The sequence below is a fragment of the Thamnophis sirtalis genome, unplaced genomic scaffold (assembly GCF_051295495.1).
Source record: "Thamnophis sirtalis isolate CommonGarterSnake01/CBP01778 unplaced genomic scaffold, rThaSir2_p1.2 scaffold_3, whole genome shotgun sequence".
NCBI lineage: Eukaryota > Metazoa > Chordata > Lepidosauria > Squamata > Natricidae > Thamnophis > Thamnophis sirtalis.
In genome coordinates, this window is record NW_028261383.1 from 38,566,935 (window position 1) to 38,580,526 (window position 13,592).

At 41.8% G+C, this 13,592-nt stretch overlaps 2 protein-coding genes across 2 annotated transcripts in view; both read right to left on the reverse strand.

Moving 5' to 3' along the window:
• LOC148047949 (uncharacterized) overlaps positions 1-13,592 on the reverse strand; it is an 88,582-nt gene that overhangs the window by 33,937 nt on the left and 41,053 nt on the right.
• LOC148047950 (zinc finger protein 232-like) lies at positions 1,973-5,191 on the reverse strand. The gene is made up of 4 exons (XM_087708749.1): positions 5,159-5,191; positions 3,717-4,722; positions 2,808-2,907; positions 1,973-2,680 (listed from the first exon to the last, which is right to left on the reverse strand). The coding sequence occupies exons 2-4, from the start codon at positions 4,218-4,220 to the stop codon at positions 2,607-2,609; spliced, it is 678 nt and encodes a 225-aa protein (XP_087564875.1). The 5' UTR covers positions 4,221-4,722; positions 5,159-5,191; the 3' UTR covers positions 1,973-2,606.

Genomic DNA, 13,592 nt, shown 5'->3' on the forward strand with positions numbered 1-13,592 from the left:
TCCCAAACTTCCGGTTTGCTCGGAGGGTCGTTTTGAGCGTTCTGAAGGTTTGAGGGACCTTCAGGAGGCTTCCCAGAAGCCTTCGCAGTAGTCAAAACCTCCGAGCAAACCGGAAGTTTGTTCCCAAACTTCCGGTTTGCCCGTAGCGCCTGTTTCTTTGCACTCTGGAAGCTTTAGGGAAGCTCATGAAGTCTCGGGAGGGCCTCCAGAGGCTTTTTCGCCCTCCTCAGGCTCCTATAAAGCCTCTGGAGCCTGGGGAGGGCAAAAAATGGCTTTAAAAAAGGGTGAACTCAGCTGACTAGCCCGTGCATGCACAGTGGTCAGCTGACAGGGCAGCGCCTCACGTGCCCTGACAAATGGCTCTACGTGCCACCTGTGGCATACGTGCTATAGGTTCGCCATCACTGTTCTAAGCTAATAGGGTCTTGGCTAATTATTCTTTCAGAACACTTTTTACTTGGAGACGTTTCTATATTTCGACTATATATTTCAGGATTTGAATAATCTTAACTATTAACCATGTATTTTTCTTATTAATGATTGTAAATGAAGCATTGGAAAAATGGAAATTTGCTACTTTGAATATTGAAATATTTTTCAGGTTCTTAGCACAAATTCAACTCAAATAATTACAAAAAAGGGGCACCATTTAGGATAGGGAGTAGGATACTGTAGGGTGTGGTAGAGTAGGGTAGGATAGAATAGAATAGTTTAGTTGGAAGGGACCTTGCAGGTCTTCTACTCCAACCTCCTGCTTAGGCAGGAAACTCTATACTGTCATGTCACCTCTAGTCCTTCTTTTCATTAAAAGACATACCAAATTCCCGCAACCGTTTTTTATATGCTTTAGCCTCCAGTCCCCTAATCAGCTTTATTGGTCTTCTCATCTAGGGTGGACAGGTGCTCACTTACTTATTTTAACTTGTGTTCCTAATCTGGTTTTTGTGGTGCTGTTTTTGATAAGTTGGACTATTTTTTTTCCTTTGTGTAAAGGCGGATGAAAAACATGAGTTAAGTAGTTCTGCTTACTCCCTGTGCTTGTCACCTTCTTCCCACTTTCTGCCACCAAAGGATCAATTGTGTCCTTGACTTCTTTTTAGGTTTTAACATGTTGAAAGACGCTTTTTTTGTAACAAACATTACTTCATTAGCTTTCCTCACTTCATCTTTGCCTTAGTTATGTGCCCCTCTTTCTCTTTTTTTACTTGTCCTTTTTGTCTTTCAATTTATCAGAGTTCTTTATGCAGAAATGCTAATTTCTTTTGAGAAGAAATTAGTTATTTGTATTAGAAATTTGTTATTTTTCTTCTTAGTTGGTTTTGTGCTAGACTGGGCTTTTACAATCTCACTTCTCAAAAATTCCCAAGCTACTTGAGTTGTTTTCCCCTTAAAGATTCTCATCCATGGAATAATTCCCAAACTATCTCTAAGTTTATTGAAATTAGCTCTTTTAAAGTCCAAGACTTTGTTCTATTGCTTGCATAATGTGGAATTCCAGTATTGTATTATCACTCCCCCACAAGATTCCTTCTATCATTTCATCACTGTTAGTGAGAATTAAGACCAATCTGGTTGATTCCCTTCTCTGCTTGTTGGGAAACAAAGTTGTCTTGATAGGTTTATCAAGAATCTGTTTGACCTTCCACTTGGTGCAGAGTTTGTCTCCCAAGATGTCAGGGTAGTTAAAATCCACCATTACTAGTGTCATGTGCTTCCTACATAACTTAGTTAACTGACTAGCAAAAAGTTCATCTATTTACTCTGGTTCGGTGGCCTATACCAATGTTATCCCCCCCCTCCAATATTGACCCAATTCAAGGCAGTTTTCAGCATTGTTGTGCTCTATTTCTGTAGAGAAGTATTTCTTATATATAGTGCAACTCTACCACCTCTTTCATTTGGTCTATTTTTTAAAAAATAATTTAAATCCCTTTAGCTGTATGTTTCATTTGTAGGTTTCATCCCACCAAGTTTCCATAATGGCAACAATATCATGTTTGCCCTCATTTACTTAAATTTCTAATTCACCCTGTTTCCTCATACTCTGTGCATTGGTGTATACACACTTGCATCCATTTTGACTGATCCTGTGTTTACTGTCTACATAACCTGTGTTGTGTCTGACTTCCCCTACTTTCTTACCACCTGTTTGATTGCAGATTGTATGGCACTCACTATTAAATGCTTGATTTTGCTTGACAGCAAGGTTGATATTCTTACCCACACAAACATCTATGTTATATGCACTATATTAATCTATTAATTTTAGATTGCTGGGGACAGAAATGTTCTGTATCAATTAATTCTCTGTCCCGACTAACAGTTGCAGGGTCCCAGGGTCATGTGATCCCCGTTTGTGAACCTTTGACAAGCAAAGTCATTAGGGAAGCCACTTAACAACAACCATACTTCTAAATTCAGCACTTCACCTAACACCTGTGGCAAGAAAGGTCGTAAAATGGGGCAAAGTTCAGTTAACAAATGTGTCACTTAACAACAAAAGGTTTAGGCTCAATTGTGGTCCTAAGTCAAGGACTACCTATAATATGTACAACAGCCGATTTCCTGAGGGGAAAAAATAGAAATCTAGTAAATCAAAGTTATTCTCATACCTGAGTTGGAGGTTCAATCACGATTTCCGCTCCCCCTAAACAAAGAGTCGACTTCCTTCTATGCTTCCCTGTGAGAGAGACAGAATTTCAAAAGGCATAATTAATAAAATGGGAGGAGGTATGCTATAGAGGAGAGGACACAGAGAACATGAGAAAGTTAGGATTTATCAAAGGAGTGGAAGGACCTTATATTACCTCCTGAGATGTCCTGAACTGGATCTTCCTGAGGGACCCCCCTGAATGACAGTTCTTGAGGGAGATTTGACAGATGCCTCTTTGTTTCAGGATCTCTGATCTCCATTGCGAAGGATCCAGGAAAAAAAGAATTAATGGACATTACATATCATGAAGTGGTGTGTACCTCTATTTAACACCTGATAAACTGCCAAAGTTTTTTCAAATCTCAAAGGAATTTCAAATACAAGTTTGAAATGTAAATATAAAAAAGGAACTTTTTACCAACTCTGTGGGACTTGTGACAAAGCAAAGAAATACTGGGATAAGATTTATATTGTACTGCAGAAGATTCTCAAAGAGGGAATGAAAATCAAACCAGAGACTTTTCTTTAGGTTTAATAGACAAAGAGATGGAAAAACATTCTTGAACTTCGCTGTTGTATAAGTTGTGAGCAGAAAGGATGCTCTTTGCAAAGCGGACAGATATTTTAATAGCCACAAAGGAGAAGTCGTTGGGAAAACTGATGGAAGAGATGGAAACATTATCTACTTCAGTTAAAAAAAAGACCAAGCCAACCTTGCTTTAACTTTGGAACCACTGCTGGGTTTTGTTCTTGAGATAAAAAAAAATGAAACTTTGATTGTGTTTTGCAGATTACATAAGTTTGTTGTTATATAGAATTTGCTAGTACATATTAAGAATGTAAATGTAAAACATTGACCCTGTAATGTTACCATTATATTCAACTGTGCTAAAAATATTCAGATTTTCAATAATTTTGTTTTTTCCCCTTTCCCCTACTCTTCTTTCACTTCCCTTCCCCCTTTCCTACTATTTTCATTTTCTTGCATTTTACATATTAATAAACCTACAAAATTTTGAACATATTGTTTATTATAGTCAGGCCCAAGAAAAAGTCTTCTCACCGGCAACTCAACCTGCTCCTTCTTCTCCTCCGCCTGGCTCAGGAGGAAGCCTTCCACCAGGACCACCGCCTGGGAGCTGGTCTCTGCTCCACACTCCCGCACCCAGCTCTCCATCTGCAGGGGCAGAAGGGCCAGGAACTGCTCCAGAACCACCAGGTCCAGCATCTGCGCTTTTGTGTGCTTTTCTGGTCTCAACCATAGACTACAAAAGTAGTGTAGACGACTACAAAATCCTCGGGGACCCTCATCCTCCTGATATTGGACGCCCCTGAAATTCAAAGCCTGAACTTCTGAAATGATGGCTCCTTCTTCCAGCATCTTCTGCCCATTTCTTGCCCAGATCTCCCCATGGATTCCAGACTGGGCATCGGAAGGGCTTTTTCCACTTCCCTCACTTGCTAAAGGAAGGCGAGCCATTCTCTCTCTGTCCTGTAACACAATTCCAAATGGGTGCAATGAAACCTGTGTATCTCCAAATGCTTTTTCATTCATAGCAATGTTCATTTAGCCATGGGAATACCAGAACAAGCCATTAAGCCCCGTTTGCCAAAGGGATCGTTTTTTTCTCTACATGAGGATCAACAAATGGCCTCAATTTTGCAATTTTCTTATAGAAGAACGAATAAATCTAAGCTAGTAGATCGGACCACTTATCGACACTCATCCCCACAGAAGGAAGCATTTTTCTGACCTGTAAAGTGATGACTTTCAGCAAGAAGATTCAGTGCATATGGGCATTTTGGATAATTTAAATTTCTTTTTACTCAAAGGGAAATACTTGCACTTAAAAATATAGATCTACATTTACCTTTAAGCAGGGTTTACACAACATACAACATACAAAAGCCAAGAACAAGTTCACAAAGCATGAATATTCAGTTCACAAAAAATGAGGTGCTAATCCTTTGACTCTGCTCCATTTCTCTTTCTTCATTCACGCAGGGGGTCAGGTTCACACAATGTGTCCTAAGCACAAACAGGTCAATCAAATCCAGGCGTTCAGTTCCTATGAAATATAAAGGATTAAATGCACACAGCTCAATACGATGACGTGATTGACTACCTTCCTCAAACAAATTGAGTTGCAAAAGGCTCCAAGCCGAGTTTAGTGTCATCAAGCACAGAGTGAGAATGTGGGCACCATCTTTTACATCTCTTCCTTTCAAAGTTGTTTTTGCTTCCTGCTTGAGTTTTGCCATACAAGCTCCCCCTCTCCCCTATGCAGGAGCTATTCCCACGAAATGGGGCACCAAGAACGATCCCTTTCCTTTCTGGGATCTGGAATTCTTTCTGAGGACAGCATGCATCTTCTGGAGCTCTCCTTTTCTACGATCATGGAAAAGGGCGGCAGAGAAACATGGGAATCTCCTAAGATTGACTTGGTATATATATGCACACGCACTCTCTCTCTCTCTCACACAGACACACACACACAAACCTACCCTTGCCACCTCTTTCCTTCAAAACGTCTCTGCAGCCTTTTTAACTGCCTGCGAAGCTTAAAGGGTTAAAGAGAGAGAGTCCAGCAGCTGGAAAGGCAAGACTTAGTGACGTCACTGCCTTCCCAACCTGCAACAGCGGCTCAACGCTGAAGCGCATGCGGTTCATTTCTTTTTGCAGAGGGAGCCTCGGATGGATTTTCTGTGTATGGAAGGTGCTCGTGGAAAAAGGAGAGATGGTGCATTTCCCATGCACGGCCAGGAGGGGGCTCTCTTAAGAAAGCCAGGAAGCCTTCTCAACCTCCTTTGGACAATGTTATAATTTACTAAAGAATTTTGTATTTAAAGTAGTGGTTTGTTTAAAAAGAAAATTCCTAATAACAATCTCGCTTAAATTTCTGTTGTTCAGTAACAAAAGAAAGAGTAAACCCCCCAAAAGGGGTAAACAATTAAGGTACTATTTCTACTAGCTTGACTTTCTGAAGGAAAGGCATAATACAAATAATTTCCTCCTCTTACAATACTTGGAATTTGAACCTATTTCAGCTCTGCCATAGAAAGGGTCAACTTCTTTCTACTCTTCCTTGTGAGGGAGATACAATTTTAAAATGTATAATTCATAAAGTAGGAAGAATTGCTCTATAGAAGACAGAGATGAAATGGTTGGGATCTCTATGGGGACCTTATATTTCCTCCTGAATTGTTCTTACCTGGATATTCCTGAAAAATCCTACTAAAAAAAAAAGTTCCTGGGGGAGATTTGATGGAAGCATCCTTCAGACCATCCCAATGCCACCCCATCTATTTGCTTACCAAAATATGCCACAGGCCTTTGCCATGAACCTAGTTACTGGGTGAAAACTCCTGCAGCAATGCCTTTCCATTCATGTACAAAGAGGGAAAAAGTCTAGTGGGGTTCGGAAACCCCAGTGCCAGTGCTTTCATAAGCTCACTCTTTATTTGTGTGAATGCTTGTTGCCTTTCTCCAGTCCATTCAAATATTTTCCCACCCACCCACCCCTTTAACAATAAATCAAATTAACAATAAATCAAAAATTAAGAATCCAAATTCTACAAAAACCAGCCATCCCCAAGAATCCCAATTGTTTTCTATTAACAGAGGGCGTTAATAGATTGCTTCCCTCTTTAGGCTAACAGTCTCTGCTGTCCTGTAGAGATGCCAAACCCTAAGTTTTCACCTCCTTCTGTGCAGTTTGGGCTTTTGTTATAGCCTTTCCTGAAGCCCCAACAAAAGGTATCTCATCGGTAGTCGGAGGAGCAATACATCCAGGGGTAGGTTCCTGCCAGTTCTAACGTCTTCTATAGAAGAGGTTCCACAAATCTACAGTGCCGTTTAGAACCGGTTCCAGCTCTCTCTCCCCGCCCGTCCGCACATCATCAAGATGAAGAACGAGAGGAGGAATTCTGGGAGTTGAAGTCCACAAGTCTTAAAGCTGTCAAGTTTGAACACCCCTGGGGTTTTTTTCTAAAAGGATAGAGGTGAAAGGGTCTTGTAACTTGACAGCTTTAAGACTTGCACACTTCAATGCCAGAGTTTCTGAGCCAACATTTTGTTTGCTAAGTGCCAAGCCATGCCCACTCAGTCACATGGCTGGCAAGCCACTCCAACTCGGTCACATGGTTGGCAAGCCACTCCCACAAAGCAGGCCACACCTACAGAAGAGGTTCTAAAAAGTTTTGAAACCTACCACCCACCACATCTGCTAAAAACAGATCTACTGGCTCCTGTATCTGTTAACATCTTATGTTTAGATCCCCCAATTTGGACTTCCACAGAGATGGGGTGGAGGAGCAACAGCTCCCTGTCCCTGGCCTCTTCACCCTTCTTTTTCTGCTTGCATGGCTATAGCCACCACTTGCATGGCTATAGGCATCCACTCTTCCAATATCCTTCTTTTCTGCATGTAGCATGCTGGTAAGGTCCCAAGGGTTTGCAACTTGTTTACAGAAACTGATAAAGAACCAAGGGCACAAATTGTTTTCACGGGTGCCTCTGAGAATTATTTTGGCAGGGGAAAGAAAGAGGGGAGGAAACAGAACCCTTCTCCTTTGAAGAGCATAAAAGAACTTGTGTTCAAGTCAATCTAAAATAAAAAATAAAAGAGACCTGGAAGGCTAGAGTGGCAGTCGCTATTAGTTTTTTTTCTTTTTTTTCTTTCTTCTATTTTGGAAACATGGATCAATATTCAGATGAGGAAACCTTAAAATTCCAAAATATCTTGGCTGGAATTCAAAATCTACTGGAAGGATATGGGAGAATTGAGAAGAAGTTGGAAATACTAATCTTCCTCACAGCAAAAGATGATGGGGTTGGAGCCCCAAAAATTAAAGGGAGATTGAAGATATAGAAGATAAATATAAGCCAATAGATGAATTTATTAATGGAGCAAATGTGGATGAAAGTGGAAAGAAGGGAATATTCCAGGACACAGAAGAAAAATAATTCCAGATTCCAGGACACAGAAGAAAAAAAATACTAATGATGATAGACATAAGAAGAGAAATTTTTTCAGAAGCAAGATTGACAACAAAAGACAAGCTAATTTTAGTAGCAACTGGTGGGCAACGAGATTATCTGAGAGACCCTTCAAGCAACAAAGTGCGGAGAGAAGTCTATAAAAACTTTATAAAGGAGATAAAAAGAAAAATGACACCACAATTGGCAAGAGAGATAAGACTGTTTTGTTACTGGAAAAATACAGGTTGACAATGAAAGTTGATAATAAAAAATTAGTTGATTTTGGTGATTAATAAGAAGGAATTTTGTAACCCTTAAGTTTGTTTTAGATTGTTATCAAATGTCTATTCGCTAACAATTAATTAACCATAATAATAATAATGAAATGGCAGGAATAGCCAACACTCCAGAAGATAGGCTCAAGATACAGAAGGATCTTGACAAACATGAACATTGGGCACTATCTAATAAAATGAAATTCAATGGTGAATAAGGTTCTACATTTGGGCAACAAAAACGAAATGCACAGGTACAGTATAGGTGGTACCTTGCTCAATAGTAGTAACTGTGAAAGGGATTTTGGAGTCCTAGTACACACACAAGCATTTACATATCGGTATACTTACACATTTATCCTCCATTCAAACTGCTTGCATAAAAATCCACATACAAATATTTCCTTTCATACTTTCTCCAGGCAAACCAATCATTATTATCATTATTTTAGGGAGCTTTCACAAGCCAATAAGCACCATTTTTTTCCAAATCCCTTTTTTAAAGTAAAATAATAAATAATAATAAGGCCTTTTTTCATTGTTATTAGAGGGTCTTACTCCTCTCCCAAGTCTTGGAAATGATACAACATAGAAACATATATACACAACCTTCACACTCCTCTAACAGAAATGGATTATTAACAAGTTTCACAAATAAACTGAAATATTGTGTATCTGTCTGACTTGTTTGTTTCTGCAATATTGTTTTTAGTTACTCAATAAGTCCCATATTATGAGGTCCCTGAAATGGCCAAAAATCACCTGGATTGTCCAAAGGAAGATGAGGCCAGACAGACATACAATAATGAGAAAAAGACCTCCTTTGATTCCTATATCTAATCCTCCTAATATCTCAGATTGAGGCAAAATACAACCCACCGGCAAATCTTTGAGCAGCTTCCCTTTTGGCAACTCTGTCCTGGACTGGATGCCTTTTTCCTACCAGTTTCCCATTTCAAAGCCGGATCTCAGGTGGATTCCTCTAATCCCCTGGGACGTCTCCTGCCTGGTCTTTGTCTTTCTTTGCCTTTTACTTAGGTCTGGATATCAGGCAGATACCCCTTATCCCCTGGGACGTCTCCTGTCCAATCCTTACCTTTCCTCCACATTTTGCCTCTTTCTGTTCTTCCACCGGTTCCTGCTCTTCCCTTTCTTCAGGGCTTCAGCTTTTGAGTTCAATTAAGAAGTCACCAAGGATCTTACCGAGGCTGGACCAGGGACGTGCAGTCAGGGGAGGCAAGGCCTCACCACTGTCATCATGAAAAGAAAAGAAAAATTAAAAGGAAAAAGGCAGAGGTAGTTGCTGCCAGAGTCACAGTGGATGACTCTGCTTAGTGCTTAACTGTTTAAAAAAGCCTCTTAAAAAAGTGCCCTCTGCAGGAGGAAGCGAGAGACCCACGTGCCTCATTTAGTCTATCTTTATGATCACTTGAGCAGAGTCAAGCAAGGGTTGAAAGCCGAAAAATTCCTTATGTAGATGAGGCGCGTGGTTCTCTCACTCCTCCTGTAGAGGGCACTTTTTTAAGAGGCTTTTTAAAAACAGTTAAGCAGAGTCATCCATTGGAGACTCTGGGAGCAGCTAACCCAGCCTGACCTGAGCAGCTCTTGCCTTTTTCCTTTTACATTTTCATCATGGCAGACAAGAGCAGAGTTGAAATCCTCTGTGATTGTGACACAGCTGGAAAAGCTATGTGGGTCGGAGGGAGGGGGAGGAGTTCAAAATTAATGTGATTTGTAAGTAATTTTTTATTCTAAGTAATTTGTGTATGTGTGTGTGTGTGTGTGTGTGTGTGTTGCATGCGTGTATTTGTTTCTTCACTTCACTCAAACTCTCTCCCAATTTGAGAGAGAGTTTGTTTGAGAAGAGAGGGGCAGCCTTGTTTGAGAAGAGAGGGGCAGCCTGCCAGCAGAGGCGGGACTTTTACCCGCCTCTGCTGGCAGGCTGGCGCTTTCTTTCTTTTGCCCGCTGTGCCCCCCTTTGCTTTCTCCTCTCCTCCCACCGGGAGCCCCGTCCTGCTCCCCTCCCCCTTTCCTCCTCCTCCTCCTCCTCCTCTCCCCTTTCTTCGCCGGCTGCCCTAGCCAGCTAGCCCACTCATCCCCCGCCCAACCTACTCCCTGTGTCTCGCGTCTATGGCGGACACAGCGCCGGAGGGGCCAAAAGCCTCTTTCTTTGTCCGCTGTCAAGAAAGAGGCTTTTGGCCGCTCCGGCACTATGTCCGACATAGTTGGTACTCATGAGCGTGGCTTATGTCGGACATAGTGTCGGTACTCATGAGCACGGCTCGGAACGGCAAGCTCTCCGGTGGTGGTGGTGCCGGCGGCGGCAACAGCAACAGCAGCAGCAGCGATGGCAAGAGTCTCGCCGCCCAACTGGATTCACCAAAAGCGGCGCCAGCGGACATGCTTGGGGAAGGGAGAGCCAGAGCTAGCTGCCCAGGTTTGCACTCCAGCCACCGCCACTGCTTCTGCTGCTGCTGCTGTTGCTGCAACCACCAGAGACTCCTTCCCCTCTGCCGCCTGCATGAGATGGGGAGTGAGCATGCGAAAGGAGGAAAAGGAAAGGGCAATGGCCCTGGGACCCAGCGACCCGTGGGAGTGCTGGAGGAACCGGCCGGAGGTTGGGGTGGAAAGGATTTCTTCACCTCCGTCCCACCCTCCAGTGGCTTAAAGGGGCAGGACCCGGTTACCAGGCAGCTGGCGCTGCGGTGGCAACCATGTTACCACAGGCTTTGTTGCATACACACCTGGGCTCGGCCCGAGAAGCGACGTCTCCAAAGGGCTGTCACCTGAGCCTGCCTCGCCTCGTTTCCTCTGCCCCACTAGGTTGCGGAAAAATGAGCAGCTAGATTCTCCGCTCTCACTTTCCTCAGCCTCCGCGCTATTTGTGTGTGTGTGTGTGTGTGTGTGTGTGTTAAACCATCACCTTGTGCCAGAATTGATAGGAAATAAAAGGCTGAATTGTTTTTAGCCTACTTACTTCCCCAATATGCAAAAGATCACTTGGAGTTAAGTAAGACCTTTAAATGGTATTTGCTTCAAAACGCTTAAGAAACTTGGTTTCCCTATTTTTCAAGGCAGGCTTGGCGTTTAACTAGTTCTAATCCATCTCAGTAACAGATGATATTTCTTCACGCAACCGGCAATCTATGATTTAGATTTAAGGATTGGATTTTGAAACGCTTTGCTAAGATGGCATATCTGCCAAATCAAGGAACAAAATCATGCCGCCTCCCCCAAACAATTTTGTCCTGTTTAGTTTTGTTCTGTTCAAGGTTATTTTCTGTGTTTGTATTTTATCCCTTGAATAAAAAAATAGAAAAAATATGTGAAGTTACTTAACCTAATATACTTATGTAACACATCTTGTTTACACATCATGATCAGTTCCAAACTATCAATTTATAGATCACAATTGTTGTGTTCATACAATAAGTTAAGCCAAAACAAATCATAGATTAGTTGATTGAGCCAAACCAATATGTCCCTTGATTTATACTTTATAACAAAATGAAGCCCCTTTGCCTTAGTACATGCTCATACATCTTATTCAGCCTTAGGCAAATGAAAGATTATTTCACTACGATATATGGAAAAGAGAAAGTCGCCATGAAGTTTAAGACACATTAACTTGCTATCAGGAATCTTTCCAATATCCTACAAAGAAGACATGATTTTTTGTTAATTTGTTTAAGCAAACAGTTGAAGTTCCTTCAAGTGTTTTGGGATAGATTCTTCTACATTTAGCTCACATTTCTTATTTAGCTGATGATACTTCTGTTAACAATAACCCATTGTAAAAATAACAGCAATTGAATGTTTTACCACAATCAACGCATTACATGACTGGAGTAAAGTTAGCGGCAGGGCGGCTTTTGCCTCTATGTCGGACATGGCGTCCCGCCTCTATGCCGGACATAGCGCTGGGGCGGCAGGGCGGCTTTTGCCTGCTTGCCTCACCAGCCATAAACCTCACCGCACATCACTGGGCTGGACGTTCATTTAGACAGTGGCTCATAGCATTCAGTCAACCCACTCTTTGCATCAGTGGGACACGCAGATCTCTGCATTACCCCTTGCTTTTCAGAGTACTCAATCACTGTCAAAAGACTAATGAACTCTGAGGGCGGCAGTGCAGAAACACACAGTCCTGGGCACCGACCAGGAGTTTTATTTCAGAGAAATCACATACCTTTCAGCCACTAAGTCTTACCCATCCAGGGGCCCTCCTCTGGTAGTCTTTGGTGCCTTCCAATTGAATCCAGGTGTGGAATCCTGGACGAGCCCCCAGATTGTTGTCCCCAATTTGGGTCTGAGCCTGGTGCCGAAGCCAATGATGGACGCCAGACACAAGGTGCAGGTTTTCTGATTGCTTTTTATTGGAGTACTCCAAGGAAAAGGGTTCCTAGTCAAAAGACCAAGAACCAAGAACAAAGGATTAAGAAAGCTTTATACATTTTCACGAAAGGAGAAGGCAGGACAAGGTAATAAGAAATATCCTCTAATAAACATTTTAGCAATAATTCTACAATTTGTTCGATTGGTATAGGTTCCCATTCCTAAGCATTGGCTAATGAATGCTCCAGAGGTTATCTTAGACATTTCATTTGCTGCTGGCCATCTCTATTCCTAACTTTTAGCTGAGGTCTACAAGTTGTCTAATTCTTGTTACTTTTATCAACTAACTACCCATAATTGCTACAACTTTATACATGCATATTTCCTGTTGATAAGCATTCTTTGTTGTTGCCAGACAGACACACACACACCAATTACAGTCTTCCTGATTTACTTTCAAGTGTGTGCCATGACCTTGCTTTAGCAGCCAGCCCACCAACATGTTTGCTGTTATTGCTCCTGAGTTGTCTTATGTAGTAAAGCTGTCCGCACTCTGACAAAATATGAGCCCGGGGGGGGGGGGGGAGACAAGATGGCCACACATTAGCAGCTCCTGAAATAAAATTCTGGCTTGTGACAGGCCTTATTCCTTCTGCCTTACCTCTACAACCCATAAATGCCATTTAGAGGGAAGAAAGAACCTGGACCAGTTCCAGCAATGATATTGGGACCCATCAATCCAAAGATCATGAATAAACAGAAAGTACAAATTCTCCTCCAACCACAAAACGTGAGGATTCCAACAGTTTGAAGAGTTTTCTCTGGATAGGGAAGTGGCAATGCAAGAAAAAAGAGATTTAGCTAAAATTAGTGAATGTTGATAGAAAGAAAAAAAGGGGATAAAAGAGAATTGAATTAATCTCTCTGCTCTTTTCAGTCTCTTTATTGTCCAGCTTGACCCAGAATTATTACTGACAAGTGAATAAAAAGCTTCAAACAAACATGAGCCTCTCAAATCCTGAAATATTTCTGCTCCAAATCCTTCCAAAAATCTTTAATTTAACTGATTTTATTTAAATCGAATTTGGACTTCTTAGCCCTCACTATACTACAGAAGAGCAACACATGGCCACAATGCTTGAAAAGAAAATTGCACAAGCACTTTGGGGCACTTCTGGCTCCTTTTGTGAGAGAGGAATTGTTCATCCTTTCAGCTCTTCCCACACGCTCCACATTGATCTGCATGTGAGAATTCCCTCATATCCTGAGGCCTTTGGCTGAATAATGTTCAATGTTTCTGCACAGATACCGGCTGACTCAGGTCTCAGTTCTACACTAGGGATATAAA

Excerpts from the sequence above, each read along its gene's own strand:
- LOC148047950 (XM_087708749.1), bottom strand. The coding sequence starts at position 4,220 with ATGAACATTGCTATGAATGAAAAAGCATTTGGAGATACACAGGTTTCA. Across the intron at positions 2,908-3,716 it reads AGGAGCAGGTTGAGTTGCCG|ATCAGAGATCCTGAAACAAA; the intron begins GTGAGAAGACTT and ends TTCGCAATGGAG. Across the intron at positions 2,681-2,807 it reads AGTTCAGGACATCTCAGGAG|GGAAGCATAGAAGGAAGTCG; the intron begins GTAATATAAGGT and ends TCTCTCTCACAG.